The sequence below is a fragment of the Amphiura filiformis genome, chromosome 17 (genome assembly GCF_039555335.1).
Source record: "Amphiura filiformis chromosome 17, Afil_fr2py, whole genome shotgun sequence".
NCBI lineage: Eukaryota > Metazoa > Echinodermata > Ophiuroidea > Amphilepidida > Amphiuridae > Amphiura > Amphiura filiformis.
Genome location: NC_092644.1, coordinates 17,625,546 through 17,652,230, shown reverse-complemented (window position 1 = coordinate 17,652,230; position 26,685 = coordinate 17,625,546). Strand labels below are relative to the sequence as shown.

The window sequence follows — 26,685 nt, the reverse complement described above, 5'->3', positions numbered from 1 at the left end:
CCCTTAGTCAATAAAACTTATATTGTTGTGAATGAAAATTTGCATAAATCAATACTGTCAGAGATGCAGTTGATGGTCTCATGTGATATTCTTAACTTTTCTACATGCACAATTTTAACAAGAAAGTCGACGATTTGAGGTAACAGTCGACCTATATGACTGGTACTGTTAGAAAGATAAGATATTAAGCTTGAATCTAATTTGAAAAATTTGAAAAACTAATGGACAGAAGTTTCATACCAGTTGAATGAAAATTGGGGTCATTCGAGGTCAGAAGCAATCAGACAAAAGAACCAATGTAGGTGTGTCTACTCTCCTGTGTGCCAATTGGCTGAAAAAATTTTGTGTGTAAAGTTACTTTTTTATTGAGTAGTTACAGTGTGAGGGGTGTATTGAATTCAAATGGTCTTACCCATTCAGGTAACCCCATTTGAAATCTACACTCCCTGTGTGGAAGATTAAGGTCATGTCTTCCATAGGGAATGAATGTATTAATTTAACTGGAATAGCCCATTTCATTTGTCTAGTGACATGTAAACACTAATTAGTCCTGAAACAAATTTTAATCTTTCCCCAGAGTAGCCAGTGCACATAAACGCTGAAAAATTCCTTCTCTTGCTGGGGCTATTCCATCCTTGCACCTTCTGAAACACAATGGCTTGGTATACGGCATACAATGCATGGTATGTAATACAGTCTGCTGGTGCGGATGTCACCCAGTGCCATCATTTGACCACTTAGCGCTTGGTCCGATTTATACAGACCAATATTACTTCTTGTCCAGGACTTTGGTTATAGTTATGACATAAAGCACCTGTTGCAGGTCAATGTACTATATCATGAGTTGTCATCGTCGCTACTATGATGCAAATGGATCCTCATAGATGACCATGTCTCGCTTGTCTTTGTGTCTTCCACGTGTAATTCCAGCGGCTGTTGGGAGGAAAATAGTAAAGAAAAATGAATTCAGTACATTTTGAAACATGGTTTACTTTAGATGTAGACCACAGATGTAAATCAAGATTATATTTAAGCTTCACACCTGATATTACTGTCAAATGTATCATTCCTTTTCTGGTGGTCAGATAGGTGAAGTCTGCTTGACAAGGGGCAGTCTTTAGTGAGCGGCTCTTTTCAGAGCCATCGGTAAGCAAGGGTCAGCCTATAGAGGGTATGCAATACGACATTACTCATAACAGAGTCACCCTCATTTAAATAAAATTCTGTCCTCCATAAGGTACCGCGGGAAAATTTGCATGATAATACAATAAAACGTGTGATAGGTATGAAATGGTTGAATGGTTGTGGAATCGATCTAGAGACCTGTTCCTCTGTCATCTTAAGTTATCTTAGAACTGTCCTCCAACATGGCTGCCATTTCAATTCTGGTTGGTTTATTGCATACACTCTATATATCTCATTCTTAGGTATTTTGTATTTTGTCCTGAAGAAGTCAGAGCTACTCCTAATGAAAGCTTGACAGTTCCAAATTTGTCCAATTTGACCGCTAAAAATTTACCGATTGATACGAACTCCTGTCGTAAAAACCTATCCCTCAAATTAAACACAATTGTTTCATTGCTTACCTAATGACCCCCATGGTGATGTCGTAGGCCCTATTAGCAGCTGATTCCAGCATAGGTTGTCTTCTAGCCATGGATACTTTGAGCTTCAAACCTGATACCATGTTACCATCAACTTGTTTCATTGCTTACCTAATGACCCCCATGGTGATGTAGTATCAGCAGCTGATTCCAGCATAGGTTGTCTTCTAGCCATGGATACTTTGAGCTTTAAACCTGATACCATGTTACCATCAACTTGTTTCATTGCTTACCTAATGACCCCCGTGGTGATGTTGTATCAGCAGCTGATTCCAGCATAGGTTGTCTTCTAGCCATGGATACTTTGAGCTTCAAACCTGATACCATGTTACCATCAGCTTGTTTCATAGCTTACCTAATGACCCCCATGGTGATGTTGTATCAGCAGCTGATTCCAGCATAGGTTGTCTTCTAGCCATGGATACTTTGAGCTTTAAACCTGATACCATGTTACCATCAATTTGTTTCATTGCTTACCTAATGACCCCCATGGTGATGTAGTATCAGCAGCTGATTCCAGCATAGGTTGTCTTCTAGCCATGGATACTTTGAGCTTCAAACCTGACACAATGTTACCATCAACTTGTTTCATTGCTTACCTAATGACCCCCATGGTGATGTTGTATCAGCAGCTGATTCCAGCATAGGTTGTCTTCTAGCCATGGATACTTTGAGCTTTAAACCTGATACCATGTTACCATCAACTTGTTTCATTGCTTACCTAATGACCCCCGTGGTGATGTTGTATCAGCAGCTGATTCCAGCATAGGTTGTCTTCTAGCCATGGATACTTTGAGCTTCAAACCTGACACCATGTTACCATCAACTTGTTTCATTGCTTACCTAATGACCCCCATGGTGACGTCAGATCAGCAGCTGATTCCAGCATAGGTTGTCTTCTAGCCATGGATACTTTGAGCTTCAAACCTGACACAATGTTACCATCAACTTGTTTCATTGCTTATCTGACCCCATGGTGATGTCGTATCAGCAACTGATTCCAGCATAGGTTGTCTTCTAGCCATGGATACTTTGAGCTTCAAACCTGACACCATGTTACCATCAACTTGTTTCATTGCTTACCTAATGACCCCCATGGTGACGTCAGATCAGCAACTGATTACAGCATAGGTTGTCTTCTAGCCATGGATACTTTGAGCTTCAAACATGACACCATGTTACCATCAACTTGTTTCATTGCTTACCTAATGACTCCCATGGTGATGTCGTATCAGCAGCTGATTCCAGCATAGGTTGTCTTCTAGCCATGGATACTTTGAGCTTCAAACCTGATACCATGTTACCATCAACTTGTTTCATTGCTTACCTAATGACCCCCATGGTGATGTAGTATCAGCAGCTGATTCCAGCATAGGTTGTCTTCTAGCCATGGATACTTTGAGCTTCAAACCTGATACCATGTTACCATCAACTTGTTTCATTGCTTACCTAATGACCCCCATGGTGACGTCGTATCAGCAGCTGATTCCAGCATAGGCTGTCTTCTAGCCATGGATACTTTGAGCTTCAAACCTGATACCATGTTACCATCAACTTGTTTAACTGCTTACCTAATGACCCCCATGGTGATGTCGTATCAGCAGCTGATTCCAGCATAGGTTGTCTTCTAGCCATGGATACTTTGAGCTTCAAACCTGATACCATGTTACCATCAACTTGTTTCATTGCTTACCTAATGACCCCCATGGTGATGTAGTATCAGCAGCTGATTCCAGCATAGGTTGTCTTCTAGCCATGGATACTTTGAGCTTCAAACCTGATACCATGTTACCATCAACTTGTTTAACTGCTTACCTAATGACCCCCATGGTGATGTCGTATCAGCAGCTGATTCCAGCATAGGTTGTCTTCTAGCCATGGATACTTTGAGCTTCAAACCTGACACCATGTTACCATCAACTTGTTTCATTGCTTACCTAATGACCCCCATGGTGACGTCGTATCAGCAGCTGATTCCAGCATAGGTTGTCTTCTAGCCATGGATACTTTGAGCTTCAAACCTGACACAATGTTACCATCAACTTGTTTCATTGCTTATATGACCCCCATGGTGATGTCGTATCAGCAACTGATTCCAGCATAGGTTGTCTTCTAGCCATGGATACTTTGAGCTTCAAACCTGACACCATGTTACCATCAACTTGTTTCATTGCTTACCTAATGACCCCCATGGTGACGTCGTATCAGCAACTGATTACAGCATAGGTTGTCTTCTAGCCATGGATACTTTGAGCTTCAAACATGACACCATGTTACCATCAACTTGTTTCATTGCTTACCTAATGACTCCCATGGTGATGTCGTATCAGCAGCTGATTCCAGCATAGGTTGTCTTCTAGCCATGGATACTTTGAGCTTCAAACCTGATACCATGTTACCATCAACTTGTTTCATTGCTTACCTAATGACCCCCATGGTGATGTAGTATCAGCAGCTGATTCCAGCATAGGTTGTCTTCTAGCCATGGATACTTTGAGCTTCAAACCTGATACCATGTTACCATCAACTTGTTTCATTGCTTACCTAATGACCCCCATGGTGACGTCGTATCAGCAGCTGATTCCAGCATAGGTTGTCTTCTAGCCATGGATACTTTGAGCTTCAAACCTGATACCATGTTACCATCAACTTGTTTAACTGCTTACCTAATGACCCCCATGGTGATGTCGTATCAGCAGCTGATTCCAGCATAGGTTGTCTTCTAGCCATGGATACTTTGAGCTTCAAACCTGATACCATGTTACCATCAACTTGTTTCATTGCTTACCTAATGACCCCCATGGTGATGTAGTATCAGCAGCTGATTCCAGCATAGGTTGTCTTCTAGCCATGGATACTTTGAGCTTCAAACCTGATACCATGTTACCATCAACTTATTTAATTGCTTACCTAATGACCCCCATGGTGACGTCGTATCAGCAGCTGATTCCAGCATAGGTTGTCTTCTAGCCATGGATACTTTGAGCTTCAAACCTGATACCATGATACCATCAACTTGTTTAACTGCTTACCTAATGACCCCCATGGTGATGTCGTATCAGCAGCTGATTCTAGCATAGGTTGGCTTCTAGCCATGGATACTTTGAGCTTCAAACCTGATACCATGTTCAATCAACTTGTTTAATTTCTTACCTAATGACCCCCATGGTGATGTTGTATCAGCAGCTGATTCCAGCATAGGTTGTCTTCTAGCCATAGATACTTTGAGCTTCAAACCTGACACCATGTTACCATCAACTTGTTTAACTGCTTACCTAATGACCCCCATGGTGATGTCGTATCAGCAGCTGATTCCAGCATAGGTTGTCTTCTAGCCATGGATACTTTGAGCTTCAAACCTGATACCATGTTACCATCAACTTGTTTCATTGCTTACCTAATGACCCCCATGGTGATGTAGTATCAGCAGCTGATTCCAGCATAGGTTGTCTTCTAGCCATGGATACTTTGAGCTTCAAACCTGATACCATGTTACCATCAACTTGTTTAATTGCTTACCTAATGACCCCCATGGTGACGTCGTATCAGCAGCTGATTCCAGCATAGGTTGTCTTCTAGCCATGGATACTTTGAGCTTCAAACCTGATACCATGATACCATCAGCTTGTTTCATTGCTTACCTAATGACCCCCATGGTGATGTTGTATCAGCAGCTGATTCCAGCATAGGTTGTCTTCTAGCAATGGATACTTTGAGCTTCAAACCTGATACCATGTTCAATCAACTTGTTTAATTTCTTACCTAATGACCCCCATGGTGATGTTGTATCAGCAGCTGATTCCAGCATAGGTTGTCTTCTAGCCATAGATACTTTGAGCTTCAAACCTGACACCATGTTACCATCAACTTGTTTAACTGCTTACCTAATGACCCCCATGGTGATGTCGTATCAGCAGCTGATTCCAGCATAGGTTGTCTTCTAGCCATGGATACTTTGAGCTTCAAACCTGACACCATGTTACCATCAACTTGTTTGACTGCTTCATCTGCACTTTCCACTTTATCAAATGTAACAAAAGCACACCTGTAGAGCAACAATGAGACAGAAATATTAAATTTCTTGTCATTTTTATTCCCGATTCCAGAAAAAATACAGCACTAATTTTTTGTTGCTAATAAAGTTTATTGTATCTATACAATAAACAAATTTACCCCCTGTGAAATAGACTAACCCTGGTCCAAGCTTGTGCTTGGACAAATCAATATGATTGATTTATTGATTGGTTGCATAAGTAATGGCTTTATGCAAGAGCCAATGGGTTTAGTGACTATTGTTTGAAGTAGCCAATGGGAAGTGGTCAATAGCCTTGTGATACTGCCCAGTTGGTCAGGGATTAGGCACATTTGCTATCTGTCATGGAAAGGAGTAGGTTTGGTCTCCAATGCGAAGAAAATTTTCCCACCCACCACACCCAAAAAATTAGGTCATATCCCAGTATTCAATACCTTTGTGGACAGTTACTTAGGAGCAGTAGTTGGCTAGGAAGGCTTCCATATCGTACGGGATATAGAGGTACATAGACCTAAGGGGTAGTGCAGTCTGCATTTTAATGGTAGCTACTGGGCATGGGCAAATTACCAGGAAGAGGGCGGTAGCTGACCAAGGGAGAGGATTCAAGAAGTGCACATTTTAACTTCTCTTGGAGAGGTTAGGCGCATTTGGGTATACAGATCTAGGCGTTCAGGAAATCCCTTTAAAAAGGGCTCTGTAGCTAGCCGGTTAATACATTGCTGTTAACTTCTTTTTAAGAAGTTGGGCCACACTTGCCGAGTGTGGAAAGGGCTCGAGAATACCCTGGAGGGCCCTGTATCTTACAAGAAATTAATTTGGGTTAACTTCTCTGCAAGAAGAAGAGTTGGGCCACACTTGTGTGTGTGTGCAAAAGGGCCAAGGAAATTCCCTGGAGGGCCCCGTATCTTACGAGGAATTAATTTGGGTTAACTTCTGCAAAAAGAGAAGTTGGGCTACACTTGCATGTGAGCAAAAGGGCCAAGGAAATTCCCGGGAGGGACCCGTATCTTATGAGGAATTTGTGTTCACTTCTTTGCTCCACAAGAAATCGGGCCACACTTTCGTGTGTGCAAAAGGGCTCGGGGTAATACCCTGGAGGGCCCCATATTCATTCATTAATTCATTTTCATTCATTCATTTCTTTCATGCATTTATGTATTGTACAAGGAATTAACTCATATTCAACTCATTCATTTTCATTCATTCATTCATTTCTTCATTGCATTCATTTATGTAACTTTCAAGGAATTAATTTTGGTTAACTTCTCTATGATAAGAGAAGATTGGGCCACACTTGTGTGTGTGCAAAAGGGCCCGGGAAATTCCTGGAGGCCCGTATCTTATACAAGGAATTAAGTTGGGTTAACTTCTCTGTGAGAAGTTGGGCCACACTTTGTTCGGAGAGGCTCCGTACTTTACGGATAAGTAATGTAGGCATGGGCTCGGGAAATTACCGGGAGGGCCCCGTATCTTACGGGTGAGTAATTTAGGAATTGGCTCGGGAAATTCCCGGGAGGGTCCCGTATCTTATACAAGGAATTAAGTTGGGTTAACTTCTCTTTGAGAAGTTGGGCCACACTTTGTTCCGGAGAGGCTCCGTACTTTACGGATAAGTAATGTAGGCATGGGCTCGGGAAATTACCGGGAGGGCCCCGTATCTTACGGGTGAGTAATTTAGGAATTGGCTCGTATCTTACGGGTGAGCGGACACTGTGTGTAGATGGGAACAGACTCTGTATTTACGGGGAAAGTAAGACTATCCAGTTCAAAAATTGTTGCGGTAAAATAGGGACAGGGCCACAAATTTTATCTTGAATCCAATTATATGAGAATAATTGGATCACCATAGGTAATTGCATAAGTGTTTACAAATAGTAATAATTCGTAACTAATAAATTTGAGAAATAGTGCATGAGAAGTCGAACGAAATATGTCAAATATCCAGATTACTTTCCTGAATGTTTCCGGCTTCAGGAAAGTAGGATTAATGTATATGCACTTTTCTAAGGAATTTATATTAAAGGATTGACTCAATAAATGTATGTAAACTTCTCTTGAGAAATTTTCTCTTGAAAAGTTAAGCCAAGTTTGATGTATTGGAACGGTACCCTTTGGGTCCGTATTTTATTGGATGTTAAATCCAAGTCTGGTTTACAAATAAATGGAGATACTCCTGACGGATATGCCAGCAAAAACTTTTGAGTAAAATGTGCCTTATTTCATTTGGGGGTAAATGAAAAATAGCGAAATCCTAATCCTCTAGTTGGTTCCAACTGGCAGTGGCATAGCCAGCACTTTTTCAGAGGGGGGAAGGGGGAGCCAAGACAAATTATAAGGGGGCAATCATTGACAAAAATGGGCTAAAAAGTACAAAAAGGCCTAAAAATCTTAAATATATCAGAGCGGCCAGTATCCTAGGGGAGGCAACTGCCCCCTTTGCACCCCCCCCTTGGCTATGCCACTGCTAACTGGCAATGAAAGAAAAAAAAACTATCTGGGTATTTATTAATCTATGTTGTCATGAGCACATTAGGCAGTTCCATTTGAATTTCATACACCCTCTGAAAATATTCCAAACTGAATCTTCCCTTGAGGCCGAATGAGTTTCAAATGAAAGCTGCTAATGTGTTAATTCCATTTGAAATTCATACTCCCTCTACAAGATATTTCCAAAATCTGCCACAGGGGTAGTGTGGATATTAAATGGAATAGCCCAATGTACAATCCATTCTTACCCTTTTTCTCTTTCTACTGATATATTAGATACAGCACCAAACTGACTGAACGCTTTATCGCATATCTCATGGGTGATGCCGTAAGCATGAACGTATATTGTGTTCCCTCTTCTTCCACCTCGGTCTCTTCTGTCAAAACTGTGGTCTTCTGATGAAAAGAAAAATAAGAGATAAACATGATGTTAGGCCAAGGAGGAAGAAGAAAAAATATTCTTACAGGGTGCAAAAGCAGGGACTGCCTTCTGAGGAGAGTGAGAGCAATCACTCTCTACTGCTCTCCTCCTTAGTTAATCATTCTCTCCTTACATTCTGCTCTAAACAGCCCTCCTTGAAGGCTCCAGGAGAGCCTTCATCCACAGCCCCAAGGAGGAACAACCTAGGGTTGAAGTGGGCCCTCCGTGGCTAAATAAAGTTGAATCTGAATCCAGGAGAGCTACTTAATGCTCTCCTGCAAATTCCAAAAGAGAGTCCCTACAAAAGTGTAGTTTTAGTCACCATATTGGGCTGTTCCATTTGAAATTCACACACCCCTGTTAAGATTTCACTGCCATCTCAATTCCAGTTGAAGTGAACAACATGGTAAATCCTGGTGGAATTTTGTGTGTTTGTTGAAATCCACCTTTTTATCTTTCTAAATTTCTTCCCTTTTTAAAAATCACTTTCACTTTAGATTTGTGCTTATAAACCCAATTGACTATAAATTATGTTGTAATAGACCAATTACCTGTAGATGTTTTGCCTGTAGTAAAACATAATATTTTACTTGGCCTAACCATTATGTCTTTTTCCCTGTGTCATTCTATCCCTGCATTGAGCATGCTGCCTTGGCATTAGAGGGTTAATGCCATGCATGGCCGGTGGGTACATGTGTATGCTGTGGGAGACCCCTCCTGGCTGTTTGCAAATACAAAGCACACTACATACAAGCAGTGACAAGAGGCAGAGTACTCTCACACTAAGTATATGTATGTTATCGAATGCAACATATATCTTGGCATATCAAGCAACTTCAACCGAACAGAGGGAGTAAGATGACTGAAAAGATCAAGAAAATCTATCAATTGTGCACAAATGAATTCAAATCAGAGTTTTATGTGTAAATGTAAGAGCCAGATTATGCACAATGGCAAGTGAACTACGGAAAAGTCTATGAATCGATTTGGGTCAGCGAAACAGATTTTAGCAAATCCAATTTTGGGGTTGAGGCCAATATTAACCATGTCCAGAATGAATTACGTAGAAAATCAAGGAAATTGATATGATCTCATACCCCACCTGGAGCAATGAGGCTGGCTACATCCTTGGAGAACACTTGCTGACAATGTAGTAATTGTTAACTGTTATTTGCTTTGCTTTGAGTGTAATGTGTACAAACAAGCACCATAGTATTTTTTGTATCTTTTTTATGTTTCCTCAATACCTCATGAAGCTGACAAAAGCAAGCCATTTCAATTCAATACAAACACAACTGAGTCATCATGTCTGTACCTTGTATAACCTATTAAAACTTTTCATGTTCACTGGTCTATGCAAGGCACGTTCTTGAACACAAAAACTGAGCATACATGTAAAAAGGGCAGTTCCTGATTTATGATTATGATATTTATGATATTCTACTATTTGCACTATAACAAATACAAGTTAGTGGGTTCACATATCAAATATTGGGCTATTTCAGTTGAAATCCATACACCCCCTGTGGAAGACATGACCTTGATCTTCCACACAAGGGGTTCAGATTTCAAATGGAATCAGCCATTCAGGTAACCCCATTTGAAATTCACATTCCCTGTGTGGAAGATTAAGGTCATGTCTTCCATAGGGGTGTAAGGATTTCAACTGGAATAACTCCCTGTAATCTCTGTATACATACAAGTCCTGATATGATGTAGCCTTGATTCAAGGTTTTTTCTTCTTCTTTCTTCCTTCTTAAAATTCACTTTCGAGTACACTTTGCTTGTTAAAGTTATAACATAAACCCAATTGACTATCAATGCCGTGGTTTATATAAATACTGTATACACTGAAATGGTGGTTTTATTTTTGCGAATTTCGCAGATTAATATGTGCCCGCAAAAATATAACCCGCGAATATGTTAAAATGAAGAAATTTCTTATGTATTTTATTATATAAATTGCCAACAACCGCAAATTTAACACCTCGCAAAATTGTCAGTTATTTTTGAAACCGCAAAAATATCTGTACCGGTACGCAAAAATATTGGCATATACAGTAGGCCTTTATTGCTTGTAGATCATTGTTTTGTTTGAAGTATTTCCATGTCATTCCAGTATGTCATTCTATCCACGCACAGAGCATGCTGGGATTGGTATCAGAGGTGCAAGAGGGTTCATGTGTCTGACCAGGGTCTCACTTCCCCGATCTAACCTGGGAAACCCCTGCTGGCTGCTTAGGAAAAAAAAAAAAAAATTGGTCAGAATTTTTTTAATTACAATTTTTTAATGACTCACTACTGTATAAGCCTGTAGACAATGAACATTGGTCATGTGGAAAGATACATAAATACTTCACTTCAGACCTTCAATACGCAAGCACCATAGCAATGGATACTTACAGGCATAAGACTCCAAGTTTATTGGAAACATTGATGTAGGAAAGCTCAGGAATGGACAGTTATAACTGTTATAAGGAGTTTACAGTAATGATTTTCTTCTTAAGAAAAATGTTGTTGGCAAAATTACGCTTTGAAATGAAAATAGTAATAAAAAACCATTAAAATTATAAACTAAAAACTAAAAAAATATTTTCTTTAAAAGAGCCTCTGATTTTGGCCAATTTTGGGTCAGTCGGTGGAGGGCAAGCAAACAATTTTTTTTTTGCCATACAATAGCATGAAGCACACTGTATACAAGAGACAGGGTACTCTCATAATAAAAGGCCATTGCCCTTCATTTTAAGCAGTTGGCAGAGGCATGGCTGGATGATGTTCTATGTATGTATGTTGTGTTGCCGTGGTTGTAGGTCTTTATACCAATGGATATAAACACAGATTCTGTGATATAAATAGAAAGCCTGAGGACTTGAAGCAAGTCTAGATATGAGGAAGTGATATTTACATAAATTATACATCGCTGTTGATAAGTCACTGTTCTCCTTTACAATTTGAACAATTTGAACACTTTTTATTTCCTGTACATTTGTTGGAAAATTAAGTCTTCAAAATGGTTCTTCTCCAATGATATCCGCTGTTGCTACTCACCAAGTTTTCATCATGATTTTCTCACTGATCTACCTGTTTCCTATTCTCATTTCCACCGTGGAATCATCCAGTGATTTCCTCTTTCCAAAAGGATTACCTTGTAAGGTATACAACAAGACTAAGCTAGACTGCAGCAATAGGAAACTTACACACATTCCACCACTAAAAAATGTCAACGCCAAGAGTTTAGATTTGAGATTTAATCAACTTGAAACTGTGAATGGGACTAGTTTTATTCATCTTGATCAGCTTGAAGACTTACATTTGAGCCACAACAACTTGAGTAACATCAGTTTTGACACAAGCTTGTCTCTACGAGTGTTGGATTTAAGCTACAATGAGATACGTAATATCAGTAATGATACATTTATTGGACTGAACAAGCTGGAAACTCTAGATTTAAGCCATCAAGAGCATACACAGTGGCCACCGATTGAACTTATATTGTATGGAAGCCCATTTTGTTCGATCACATTATTAAAAAGTTAACTATAACTGCCACCAGTTTGTACAGTCTACCACCATTGGTATTTGAAGGGCTACATGAGTTGCAAGAGCTTGATATATCCGGGAATGAAATAGGATCTTTACCCAAGTATGTTTTCCGTGGTCTGACCAATCTAACTCACTTGGATGTAAGCCGTAATTGGGTCTATGGCTCACTACCACTGGTAGTACCAGCTTTTCTCTTTCAAGACCTAATCAGCCTGGAACATTTAGATCTATCCGACAATAAGATATCAAGCTTTATGTTGCCATTGCTTGTGAATCTCAAATATTTATACCTATCCGGCAATAACACGTCCAGCTTACCAGAGACATTGTTTGAGAATCTTGTGCATCTAACATATTTGGATATTTCTGGGAACAGGTTAATATCTATACCATGTAAAGCAATAGAAGGCTTGCAAATGTTAAGAACACTAGATATGGGTGGTAATTACTTTGACTATATACCTTGTTCTTTGGCAAATATGATAAGTCTAAAGGAGTTGCATACATCTTATAATAATTATTGGGATCATTGGGGAGCTATTGAGTATTGGAATGAATCTAAATGGTCAGAACTAATCACACGATTACCAGCTTCACTATCTATCCTACACCTGTATGTATATGCTAGGAGTATATTTGAGCCTGTGATAGCTGCATCATATTTGAACTCATCTTTGTCATCATTGGACATTTTTTATTGCAATACTTATATTGATTCATATCCATCAATTGAAGATGATGCATTTAGTATGTTTCCATACCTACGAAATTTGAGTATTAATAACTACTGCTTCAGCCAGACAGAAACAGATAGTGTTCACATAACTCTATCAAAATATGCCTTTCACAATTTATCCCACCTTGAATCACTGGATCTCAGTAGAAATGGTCTTCCTGAATTTCCTTATGAAGCACTGACAAACTCACTCGCAAACACACTAAAACACTTGGATTTAAGCGATAATAACATAAAATATATATCTTATGATACACAGTATAACATCAGTTTACAGTTGGAATCACTGGATTTATCTCATAATCCAATCAGTACACTGGATCTTTCCTTGTTCAACAAATTGGTTGATGTGAGTTTAAACGTTGTTCAGTACATCAGTAGCTGTATAATTAGGATCATGTATGGCATCAATACAGCACTCAGATATATGGATATTTCAGGTTGTTGGTTAAATGCTGCAGCTTATATGCCCATGCCATTGTGTACCAGAGCGACTGCACTAGAGGAAATTAGCTTCAATAGACTTAACTTTGTTAATATACCTATACCATTTGAATGGGGTAACTGTTCACATCTCAAGTCACTGGTCATATCTGACTCAAATGGATATATTTTTGGTAAACCAAAAATGGCAAATTTTCCCCGCCTAGAAAACCTGACATTAACAAAATGCACGATGTCATTTATTGACCAATTTCTCCTTGAAAGTCAAAGCCTACAATATTTAGATCTGAGTAGCAATAACATTGAAAATATTAATGGAAATGACTTTTCCGCACTAGTAAACCTCAACCACATGGATCTCAGTCATAATAAAATAGAAAGTTTACCTAACAATACAATGAATACATTTAATCGCATGACAAATTTGGTATACCTGAATTTGGCTGGAAACAAACTTGTCAATTTAAATGGGTTGGAAGGTCTCCATGGTCTACAAACACTTATTGTATCGGGAAACAAACTTGCCAATTTGAATGCGTTGAAAGGTCTCCACGGTCTACAGACACTTATTGTATCAGGAAACAAAATTAGCCATTTGAACGGGTTGGAAGGTCTCCTTGATCTACAAACACTTATTGTATCTGATAATGCATTGTTTACACTACCTAGATTCTTGATGAAAACACCATACAATTTGCAGCATCTTGAATTTGAGAACATCTCTTTTTCTTGCACATGTGATATAAAACCCCTGCGAGACTGGATACTCCAAGACGATAAAACATACATAGATCTGCAACCTTCATACCTGTGTAAGTCTCCTTATAGTCTTTCTGGGCTTGGTATCACACAAGTCAGTTTAGGGGACTGCAGTAAGCGTCTACACCTTGCATACTACATTCTCATCAGTATTGGATCTTCTGTAATTGTTATCGGTATAATAATTGCCCCCATTTATAGGAAATATCGATGGCAAATACGTCACAAATTCTGGGTTTGGTTTTATCAGAGAAGATATCAACGATACATAGATAATGATGATGACGCGGACATTATGGATAGCGATGATGAGGATGACGTTGACAACAGATATGAAGCACCAATCATGCGGCGTCAATATCATGCATATGTTGCCTACCACAGGGAGAGTCAAGCATGGATAGATGATCAACTCATTGCTAACATTGAGGATGGACAAGAACAGTTCCGTCTTTGTCTGAAAGAAAGAGGTGACATTCCAGCAGGGCATTATATTCTCAATGCCATATGCCATGGTATTTATCACAGCCGTAAAACTATTATAGTTTTATCAGAAAATTTTATGGATGATGGATGGTGTAATTATCAGCTACAGATTGCGCAAATGCGATTGGTAAAGGACAATGAAGATGTCATTATTCTTGTACAGATCGGGGAAATTCCTGATGATAAAAAAACATTGTTGCTTCGTCAGATATTGCTCAACAAGGAAGTGTTGATGTAGACTGAAGATCCGATTGGACAAGAGTTATTTTGGAACAAGTTGAGGATGGAACTACGTAAACCATCGCGTTTTGATCGCAGATTTGAAAATGTTTGAAACCAGAAATCATGTTTTAATGAAAGGTTTACTGATGTATAAGTTGATTGTAATTAGTTCTACTTTTTAAGTAGCTGTATATATTTAAGAAGTAATTTGCCAATTTTATGAAATATTATTTGTTTGTTTGTTTGTTTGTTTACCTAGGTTGGTCCATAAGGGACAAATGCTTGGGACCATGTAAAATCCATGGTCCAAAAAAGCATGCTAGCCCATTAAGATAAAACAAAAAATAAAATAGAAATAGAAAGAAGCAAAAAAGGCCACTCCCAACAATCAATAACAGTTTTGCTCATTATACTATCAAATATATGTTTTTTTTATGTTCTAGCTCTAAAATTAAGGCCAAAAAAGTCTCAAAACAATTATAGAGAGTGTCCAAGTTACACAAGCAGAACAGACTACTACATAGAAGTGTTTGTTTGCAACTTGATTCGCAACTTCTACCCGAATTTGTGCAGGACCACGTATGTGTGGAGAACTCATTTCTCCTCCCTAGTGATTTTATCGTTTTGAAATACCTGCTGATTAAAAACTTTAAAGAAATCCTCATTGATGTCACAATTCATTTCAACAAATCATTGTTTTGTACTGAATGATGGTTGCATGGGTGACTATAGGATCAGAAACAGAAAGGCAAAGACATAAACCCAATTAAAGCAATTATAACATTGATATCGAGAACATTTTGCATTACATAATATGGGATGTTGAAAAGTGTAACTTTTTCTGAAAGCATCATTTTTGGAAAATGTGATTATTTTTGACAAAAGAAATCAACAAAATTTATGTCAAGTTATGCAAAGAAATGTTTTGTAATTTTAGGGGGTGGTGGTTATTTTTTTTTAACCCTGTATATACCAACGGATATAAAATAATCAACTGATAAAAAAATGCATCATCTACAGAAAGTCAGAGGACTTTGGTGGAGCAAGTCTAAAATCCACTTGGGTATTACTAGACTATGCCATAGTCGAATTTTATTAAAAATATGTTATTATTAGTCATGATGAACCCATTTCGTTGAACTCAAAATTATACTGATGTTTATTAAAATTTAAGTATTCAATAGTAAAATGGTCATAAAGAGTTAAAAATATCAGACGATTAGTGACAATAAAAGTAATTGAATGCAACATTATCTTGCATAATTATAACGGCTCGCTTTAATACTGAACAATTCTGATTTTGGAATCTACCAGTTTATTGATAGCGAACCCCGAAATTTCGACTATGAACTTTGAATTGTAAGCAGAACTTTACCCCCTGGACTTTGCTCTCTAAAAACACACTGTCAAGCATACTTGTTTATCAGTCCATTAACCACAAGTACTAAGCTGGACGCGCTAGATGTTTGATGAGAGATTAACTTTCACGTCAACACAAAATCGCCGCAAAATACCACAGACAGTTGTTTACGTGTAGTTAATGGTAATGGCGCGGGCCCAGACGATTTAAACCATAGCGAGGTATGGGCGACCAATCACAAGGCAGATCCATTTAAAGATGCATTACATCATGGACAATTATAGTTAGGCCAGAAATTGGCCTAACTCTCCATAGAGTCCCGTGTTAAAAATCTTAACCGCAAGGCAATGTCAGTAGTCCACTTGGGAAGCTAACAAACAGAGGGAGTAGGGTGACTGATCAGATGTGAAAATCTATTAATCGTGCACACATTAATTAAATCAGAGTTTTAAGCTTAAATACAATATCCAGAGTATGCACAATGGGCAAGTGGACTACCGGGTAGTCTAGGGTATTACACACTATGACTCCCATTTTGGAATTTTAATTTGGAATTCCATAATCATCTACACCTTTTCCACAGCTTGTTGATGAAAATTGTTAAATCTGGAATAAAGAAAAGTAGTTGAATTTGGTAGGAATGCCAATATCTTCCAGCCAAGGGGGATGTAGTTTTCAGTTGGGCTACTTGGCACCTACCTGCTATGCAGACCTGAAACCGAGATCATTTTGCGAACGAACACCATTCAAACCTAAATACCTATAGATTAAAATCTTCCGCTCTTCTCCAATGTGCCTCTGTGGCTCAATTGGCTAGAGTGTCATGCTAGTAATACGAAGGTCGCCAGTTCGAATCCGACCAGATGCACTGTTTTTTTTCAACGTTTATGTGCCCTGGGTAAAGATTAAAATTGGTTCATCCTATCAACCCAAAGAACTAAGTATATAATTTTCATCCCTTTGTGACTTTGTATATTTCTTTAAAAATATGCAGTTCTGATGCCTTCCGCTAAGAATGCGACGAACACCATTCATAACCTCCGCGTATTACGCCATATGTGCGTCCCAATCAAATTGCTTGTTAGATGATATACGCACACCGGCGTGGAGGTTATTGATATCCATCAATGACCTCCACGTATGCTTACGCAGTACAATGACTTCTGCGTAGTGCGCATCTGTTGCGCCGAACACTTCACGCGCATGCGCAACTACCATATTTGCACATGGCGTGATTGCGCAGTGCTGTAATTGGTAAGTCCGTTTTAGCCTGTTCGACTTTTTGAAGGGCGAAATATAAGTTTTGACAAAGATTGTTTATTTGAACAAATTTCGGAGAATAAAATCTTGAGATTTAGTTGAGTGATGAGTTAAAAATGACGGTTATGAATTCGGTTAATAACTTATATCAGTTATATGTCGGGCATTGTGAAAAATCTAAACATTTTGCTTTTGACCTTGTCGGGATATTCCTCGGTTCCAAAGGCAAAATGTTTAGATTTTTCACAATGTCCTCCAAATAACTAATGCGCAGTTATTAACCTATAATTTGAACCTAATACCTATAGATTAAAATCTTCCGCTCTTCTCCAGTGGGCCTCTGTGACTCAATTGGCTAGAGTGTTGTGGTAGTAATACGAAGGTCGCTGCTTCTAATCTCAACCCTCGATTAATTGGTTTGCTAATTTCTTCTTGTATGTACAAAATACACCAAAGTGCAGTAGTACTGGGTTACGAAATTGTACAGATAAAAAATCTCTACGTGGATGCTTCTGCAATGACCACTGAGGTATGTGCATCTATCCATGGTGGGGTGACCAGCACATAAATGTACCTCCACTCCCCCTGCTGGGCAGGTAGTGACTGGGTAAGGTTACGTTGTACCAGTAGCAAGTACCAGGGGTGTGCTTAAAAGCTTGTGAAATATCCAGAAAATAGTAAAAAAATTAAGAAAAACAGTGTGAAATTGGGCAAAAATACCCTAAAAATCATTAAAATTGCGTAAATTTTGGCCACAAAAAATCTAGAAAAATCCAGACAAATCACATCCCTGAAGAACATGTACTGGACCAATATGGCAGAATACAAGTTCTTCCTAACCAGGCGCCCATTTCACAAAACCTTTAACCCTTCGTAATTCAAGTAACCGTTCGTAAAGTTACGAATACCCAATACTAGACGTAACTTTACGAAGGGTAGCTGTAGTAAATCCCTATAACTTACGAAGGGTATCGTTCGTAAGTAAGTTTAGTGAAATGGAACTTACGTCTCAAATGATTTCAAGACTTACAAAACTTCGTAAAGGTTAGTGAAATAGACCCCTGGCCTGTGATTTTGTGAACTTCAATCTGGAGCAATGGTAAAACAATGTTTTGTAGTAATTTTACTTACTTGATTCACTGTCCCTTCTGCCTGGGTTTTGGTCATCTAATCTACCACTGCTTACAAAACTATGAAAAAAAAAGTCAGAAAAAGTTATACCTACATGTACATTGTACAAGTCTCAAATGATTAGTCTCCTTATCATGAACAGAGTTGAAATCCATACACCCCTACATGGAAGATATCTTATCTTAGATATTACCTTAACCTGTCACACAGGGAGCATGTATTTAAAATGGGGTTACCTGATGGGTGACTCCATTTGAAATCATGCTGTTTGGGTTTGTAAGCGCGTTAACACCCTCGTCGCACTAGGCGACACGTGGGGGGGGGTTTGAGGAGTCTTGGGATCTGCTTGGAATGTGTCCCTGGAACAGTGGCCTGGGTTTCTTTTTGACATGGGAGGGATGGGGTTGGAAAAATTGTCTTGAAGTATAGTAAATCCAGCACCTTTTGGCAACAAAAGAAGTTTATGGGACAAATGAATTTTTGGCATATTGAAGCTAAACTGGTGACCCAAAAATTGGGTTTTTTTAGGTTAAAATGACCAAAGTAGGCTTACTTTACCTTTTTCATTTGGAGGGGGGGGGGAAGGGTTCAAAACGGGGGATCCCACCCCACCTGCCCCCCCCTAGTTACGCCACTGACTAACAATGTTATCTTTCCTAACAGAAGCTAATGCATTTATCTTATAGTATTGAATGAATTGAAAAAAAAAACCTTAAAAGGGGCACTTTGTGATAACCCAATGTTTGTTGTGCACATACACTTTCTAGCAGATTTGAATACTGTAAACCATTTTTTCATGCACATGAACATTTTTCTGCCTATAAAGACCTTTAAAAAATTGTACAAATTCACAAACACAAATTCTAGTCTTATTCTGTATCTCTTGTTAATTTCACTTACTTTGCACCAAAAATGAGTTAGAAAAACAAGGCGGTTCTTGAACCACGAGTCTCGCCTGCTTTTCTGACCGCCTGCTTTTTCAATTACTTTTGGTGGAGGTAAATGAATTTGGCGGTTATCGGCTGGGCACGATTATCTGGCTGATGGTGACTGTACCCACCAAGTGTCATGCCAATGCAACAGTTTTTACTAATTTGACCTCAGATGACCCCTGGTGACCCTGAAATGACCTTCCAAAAATTTGGCTTTAAATGTTGACTGTACCCACTAAGTTTCATGCCCATACGACAGTTTTTACTAATTTGACCTCAGATGACCCCTGGTGACCCCGAAATGACCTTCCAAAAATTTGGCTTCAAATGTTGACTGCACCCACCAAGTTTCATGCCCATACGACAGTTTTTACTAATTTGACCTCAAATGACCCCTGGTGACCTCGAAATGACCTTCCAAAAATTTGGCTTTAAATGTTGACTGTACCCACTAAGTTTCATGCCCATCCGACACTTTTTACTAATTTGACCTCAGATGACCCCTGGTGACCTCGAAATGACCTTCCAAAAATTTGGCTTTAAATGTTGACTGTACCCACCAAGTTTCATGCCCATACGACAGTTTTTACTAATTTGACCTCAGATGACCTTGAAATGACCTTCCAAAATTTGGCTTTAAATGTTGACTGTACCCACCAAGTTTCATGCCCATCCGACAGTTTTACTAATTTGACCTCAGATGACCCCTGGTGACCTCGAAATGACCTTCCAAAAATTTGGCTTTAAATGTTGACTGTACCCACCAAGTTTCATGCCCATACAACAGTTTTTACTAATTTGACCTCAGATGACCTCTGGTGACCTTGAAATGACCTTCCAAAAATTTGGCTTTAAATGTTGACTGGACCCACCAAGTTTCATGGCCATACAACAGTTTTTACTAATTTGACCTCAGATGACCCCTAGATGACCTCAGTGACCTTGACCCACTAACCAATACAAACCGGTTCTGTCTCGGGTCAAGATGCACCCACCCACCAAGTTTGAGGAACGTGCGACTCATAGTCTCCGAGAAAATAGGCGGAAAGCAAACTTTAACCAAAACTTTAACCAAATTTGTCACATACACACCCCCCCCCACCCCTACATACATACACACATACATACGGAAAAGTGATTATATAGTCTCCTGCCTTATCAGGCGAGACAAAAATAAGAGAGAAAATTCAACATGTTGAATACTTCCTATATGCATGAAACCGACTTATTTCTGTGTATTCAATTAACTCTCTCCACATGGGTGTCGACTGCAGACGACAAGTTTCAAATTTTCTTTAAAAATTCAAAAATGTCAGAATTGTATATTTTAAAGGCCATATTTGGAATCAGCATGAAAAATGCATTAAAATGAGTACAAACAAGCCTAGTATTGATTCAGTGGTTCTTAAGATAGCTCTTGATATTTTGAGAAAATATCTCAAAACTTGGACTTTTTATGTTGAAGACCTATATATTGGCAGCACGCACTGCATAAAGGAATGAAATAAAAACTTGACCAGCGGTTGACCGCTGATTCCATTCAGATTCTATTGTTCTAAACCAGGGCTCCATAAATAGCGGTATGGCATCACATGTGGCGCCGTGGCTTCAGTGGCAGCTGGCGCCGTTTAGATTTTAAAAAATAAATAAACAATGCGATTCCCATGTTATCCTTGTAAAGACAGGCTAAAAATAGTACAAAATGTTGCACCAAATGGTGTCATTTGCACCTCAAATTAAAAACAATCGACAGCTTCAGAGGGGGGCAACCCCCCTCTGACTCCCCCGCGACTTCGCAGCCATTGAGTGGCGCTTTGCAGTTTTTTTTAATTTCATGTGGCGCTTCAACAAATCTATTTGAGGAAGCCTGTTCTAAACAATGGAAACCAGGCAGAACCGGGTGAAAACCAGTGGTCAAACGCCGGTCGAGTTTCGATTACATCCCTAAGAAACGTTAACACTATTTTTCACAAATCAGGGCCACATTAATATGGATTTTGCTCCAATAGAATTTATAGTGGAAGTCTAATGATGTTCTTACCTATTATAAAGCCCTTTTAAGCCTTTTGGTGGTGGCTTTCTACCACCTTCAACGCCTGGTGATGACACAGGCTCCTCATTACCCCCAGGACCAGGTCCGCCAGCAGTCCCACCAGGACTAAATGGTTGAAAGGATGGTAAAGCTTTCTCTGGTTTATCTGGAACTCGTAGTTTGCGTTCTAGGTTGGATGACCTTTTGAACCCTGTGCCTCTGTTTTGTTTAACCAATTCTGCTTGCTGTAAAATATAAAAAGTAATTAGAGAATAAACGATAGGAATTTTTGTTTTTCTTACACGGGACCGTGTGATAGATATGATATGCATGTCTTATGTTATGAGTAGTGGACCTGCCTGTCATCTGTCACATGATAGAGGATAGACAAAAAAATCATATATTTCATTCATTCTCATATTTAGTCAATTATAAATAACTACTTTAAGGTGGTGCTACACCCCTGGCCAATTTTTTGCCTATTTTTGCATTTTTGTCAAAAATTATAGCGCATTAGTGACAAGTAAGATATGTATATGTGACCGTCCACGTCGTATGAGCCGTAAATTCCTCCCCGGTCAATTTTGTTTTATTTTGTGTTTAAAAAATAAACATCATAAACTTAAAAATGGTATATATCATTTGACTTCAAACGATATCCAGAAGCGGGGTTATGGTTTGTTAAACTTTGCTCCTTCAACAAAATTATAGCTTTTACGTTTTTACATGTGTCTCTTTTTCCACATTGTTGGCAATAAATATCAAACAGTCATAATTGGCGGTCATTTCAAATCATCCCCAAGTCAACGAGGTTTAAGAAAGTTCTCTCATTGTTAATTGTTGGTTATGCATACCCGTACAAAAACAATGCCTGGTAAAAGTGGTAACCCACCACTTGAACAGGATTTAGCAATATAAGCAAACAAAGACCAGAGCTATTAAAAGTTCTATAGCCATCTAAGGTAGAAGCTTATTATCCACTTCAACAATAGAATTATTGATTAGTTTTTGACTATCGAAATGAGACCGATGTCGGGCCAGCTTAAGTTACCGATGAATATGACCTTCGTACACATTTTACACCGTAACTCAGAATACAATTTAGGGAATTTACGGCTCGTTTGTGCTGCCGGGTCACATATCATAGGGGTAAGGACTACAACTACTTCACTGAAAATTCAGCAACTCGAGGCAAGTAGTTATTGATTTATTGATTAAATATTGGTTTTCCTTCATTTTTGACTGTAACTCCACAATTGTTGTCTGTGCTGAAATAAAATTTTCAGTGCAGTAGTTGTAGTCCTTGCCCCTATAATATCTTACTTGTCACCAATACGCTATAATTTTTGAGAAAAATGCAAAAATAGGCACAACAATTGCCAGGGGTGTAGTACATGTACCACCTTACACCATTTTATTGAGCAAAAATTAAGTTAGCATCATAAAAAAATGAAAGAAGATGAAAAAATATAAAGAAATAAAAAGAATTCTGAGCTTGTTTTGCCTCATAAAACATTTTTACTGTATCTGATTTCAACAAGCAAGGTGTCATTTTCAAGCTTCAAAGCAGCAGTTTATCCTAGTGTTTAAATCTCTATTTTCATTTCTGCCGCAAGGTGGTCTGTTTCGATGTGATGGGTCACATTTATTTGTAAAACGCAACCAATTTTTGTTTTGTTTGCCCATTATCACATCATACATGTACCTTAGCAGCCCAGACTTTCTTGGCCATCTCTTTGGCATCTTCTTGGCTTGGTGGGGGTTCCTGTACAGCTGTTTAAAGAAGAAATAAATCGGAATGAATCAGTCACTAATAACGTAACTAAATATAACTGAGTGCTTTAATTTCATACATACTACGTACACTAGTTTTACCGACTGCAACATTGCGCAGAGTGCATGTTGCTACATTAGAAAGAATGGGGTAAATAATGACAAAGGTGGGGTGTCTATATTGTCAATGTCAAAGGTGCTCAAAACAGCCCAAACTCAATTCTTTTAACTTGTACTAAGGGCTCATATTGAAATTCCTTACACAGGAAGGTGTGCGCCATCCTGCAGCGTTCCTGTGATAGCCTTCTTTTGTTAAAATCCTGGGCAGGGTGTATCACATGCATATAATCCATCTGTTTTATGACCGAGCTTTCCTGAGGCGCGCGCTTAGCTAGGGGAATCCTGCCTTCTTTCTGTGTGAAAACGTGGTAGGGTATTTCAATATGAGCCCTAAATGATTTCTGAAGATACACTGGGTGAAAATTGATGTAAGTTACACACTTTGTATCCCGTGCCTCTTTTTAAGCATTCAAAAAGACAGCCTCTGTAAATGTAAATGTAGATTAGCTACATTGTTTGATTGATGTTAAGGACTGATACACAACAACTATACACAAAATCAAGGCATGAATGGTGGTATCTTGACTTCCAAATACAAAGGTGCCTTATTAGAGTGAAAAAGGTGCCATAGGGTGGGGTTTTGACCCTCATGCCTGTGGTATAGTATTTTAAAAACAGATTCAGACATCAATGATGGGAATCTTCCAAATAAAAGAGTGGGTGCCTATTGCGAAAAGGGTGCTGTATGGTGGGGATCTGACCCTCTCTGCAGTCTGCATAGTAAATCATAATGAGCTAACAGAATAAGTCATGATGTTGGCCTACTCGAGGACCTACAGGCCTTGCCCTCTAGATTTTAAAGGCGAGTGGTCAATCGCTTGCTAGCATGATGCTAGGCGAGTGGTCAAAGCACTCTCTAGTAGTAGAATGTAGTGGTCGAATCACTCTCTAGATCATTCATACCAAATACATACGGACTGTTGAATACCCTCTCTATCGTTTTCAGGAATTAAGGCTAAATTATTACAATATATATGAAATGAATACATTGAAAGTGCTGAAACTTGAATGTAAATTGGGTGATCATGGTGATTCGCAGCGAGCGATATTTAGTGTCTATGGTGAGTGGAAAATTGCTCAAGCAATAGATATTGAGTTTGGGCGAGCGGTGGCGAGCGAGAGCAATCGCTTGCCTCAAACGGCAAGGCCTGGACCTACATGTAGCTAGCCAGGTCAGACACCAAGGTCTCTAATTGAATAGTATACAAATATTGACTGCTTTGAGGGGCATGGTTAAAATTATAGGCCCAAGTTGATCTCAAAACCATGACTATGCCCTGAGGCGTAGCCGAGTGGCATAGTCATGGTTTTGAGATCACAGCGGGCCTATAATTTTAACCAAAAAGCTGTCAATATTTGTTTTATATACCAAATCTTAAGATTCTTGTCATCTGTTTGGTTAAAAGCATCAATTTTGGGCAGAGAAATTAATAGTTTCAATGCGTGCGTAATATCATTTTACGTTGGGAACACACAGAACTATGCCCGGGGAATAGTTACTTTTGCGGGTTTTACCAATCAGATGGCGAGAATTTTAGATGAGGTATATTTGTAACTATTATTGACAAATTATTTTATAAAAACAACTTACGTCTCTTGACAGGTTTGACTTCTGGCGGAGGCTTGTTCTTGTTCTGTCTTTGCTGCTGAAGTAACTTTTTCTATATTGGAAAACAAAATATATTTTGAAACTGATTTGGAATGTATTATCTATCTATCTATCTATCTATACTATAATAATCATAAGCTCTGTCTGTGTGTCCGGCTATGCGTTTCGTCGCGCTTTGCCGCATCGATGTGATATTTGGGACATGGGTAGGTGCCAGGAAAAGCATGTTGACCGTGTGGTTTGGAAGGTCATCGGAGGTCATTGGAGGTCAAGGTAAAAGGTCAAAATTTTGAACTTTGGCCGATCGGACCCCGATCGGGCCCAAACTTGGTGGCTGGAATCCTTGATACGAGGGGAATATATGCCCGAAATAAAATCGAGGTCAACCGAGGTCGAAGGTCATTACGGAGGGTCAAATTTCAAACTTTGTCCGATCGGGCTCAAACTTGGTGAGTGGAATCCTTCGTATGAGGAGAGCATGAAAAGCATTAAATGGAGGTCATCCGAGGTCAAAGGTCATGGATTTCAAACTTTGTCCTATCGGGCTCAAACTTGGTGGGTGGAATCCTTTATACAAGGGGAATATATGCGCAAAACAAAATTGAGGTCAACCGAGGTCAAAGGTCATCTAGGGGCTAAATTTAAACTTTGCCCTATTGGGCTTAAACTTGATAGGTGGAATCTTTCAGTATGAGGGGAGCATGACAAAAATGACACCGAGGTGTCAAACAGTATCGCTCTCATACCAGTGCTCTCACAGCATCAGGGCTCTCACAGCTGCAGGTGCACTAGTCTATCTATCTATACTACTAAAATAATAGCCGGTCTCTGTCTATCTGTCTGTCTGTCTGTCTGTCCGGCTATGCGTTCCGCCGTGCTTCGACGCATCGAGCCGAAATTTCGGATATGGATAGGTGACGGAAAAGCAAGTTAACCGGTGGTTTTCAAGGGCCCCTCGAGGTCAAAGGTCATCTAGGGGTGAAAATACCCCAACTGGATAGCAAAAGCAGCAGCAAGTGGATACAAAGATGTGTAATGGGCAACTCTGGACAAGTTTCATTCAGCTTTTGGCTACATGCCCAATTTGAAATGCACTGTAAATGTCTACCCAGAATGCATTGCTGCAAATATGCTATATAGTGTCTTCCCAGCATTCATTGCTGAAAATGATTTCTTTAAGCGCCCCTACCCCAATAAGCGCCCACATACCCCAATAAGTGCCCACATACCCCCTAATAGCTAAAGGGCTATTACAGCAACAGGCGCACTAGTACTATAATAATCATAAGCTCTGTCTGTCCGTCTGTCCGGCTATGCGTTTCGCCGCGCTTCGACGCATCGTTCCGATATTTCAGACATAGATGGGTACCGGGCATGCGCTGTTTACTGGGTAGTTTTAAAGGTCATCGGAGGTCAAGGTCAAAGGTCAAAATTTCAAACTTTGTCCAATCGGGCCCAAACTTGGTGGGTGGAATCCTTGATAGGAGGGGATATAATGCGCGAAATAAAATCGAGGTCAACCGAGGTCAAAGGTCATTACGGAGGGGTCAAATTTCAAACTTTGTCCGATCGGGCTCAAACTTGGTGGGTCGAAACCTTTGTATGAGGGGAGCATGAAAAACATTATATGGAGGTCATCCGAGGTCAAAGGTCAAAGGTCATGGATTTCAAACTTTGTCCTATCGGGTTCAAACTTGGTGGGTGCAATCCTTGATACGAGGGGAATATATGCA

At 39.3% G+C, this 26,685-nt stretch overlaps 1 protein-coding gene across 1 annotated transcript in view; it reads right to left on the bottom strand.

The window, feature by feature from the left end:
• Positions 1-389: 389 nt before the first annotated feature.
• The window catches only part of LOC140137397 (negative elongation factor E-like), a 46,783-nt gene continuing 20,487 nt past the window's right edge, over positions 390-26,685 (bottom strand). Inside the window, exons 2-8 of the mRNA XM_072159040.1 lie at positions 24,935-25,004; positions 23,156-23,223; positions 21,460-21,695; positions 18,487-18,545; positions 8,373-8,520; positions 5,489-5,649; positions 390-933 (exon numbers count right to left, since the gene is read on the bottom strand). Of these exons, the coding sequence (XP_072015141.1) occupies positions 860-933; positions 5,489-5,649; positions 8,373-8,520; positions 18,487-18,545; positions 21,460-21,695; positions 23,156-23,223; positions 24,935-25,004 (816 nt within the window). The 3' untranslated portion in view covers positions 390-859. The remainder of the gene's footprint in view (positions 934-5,488; positions 5,650-8,372; positions 8,521-18,486; positions 18,546-21,459; positions 21,696-23,155; positions 23,224-24,934; positions 25,005-26,685) is intronic.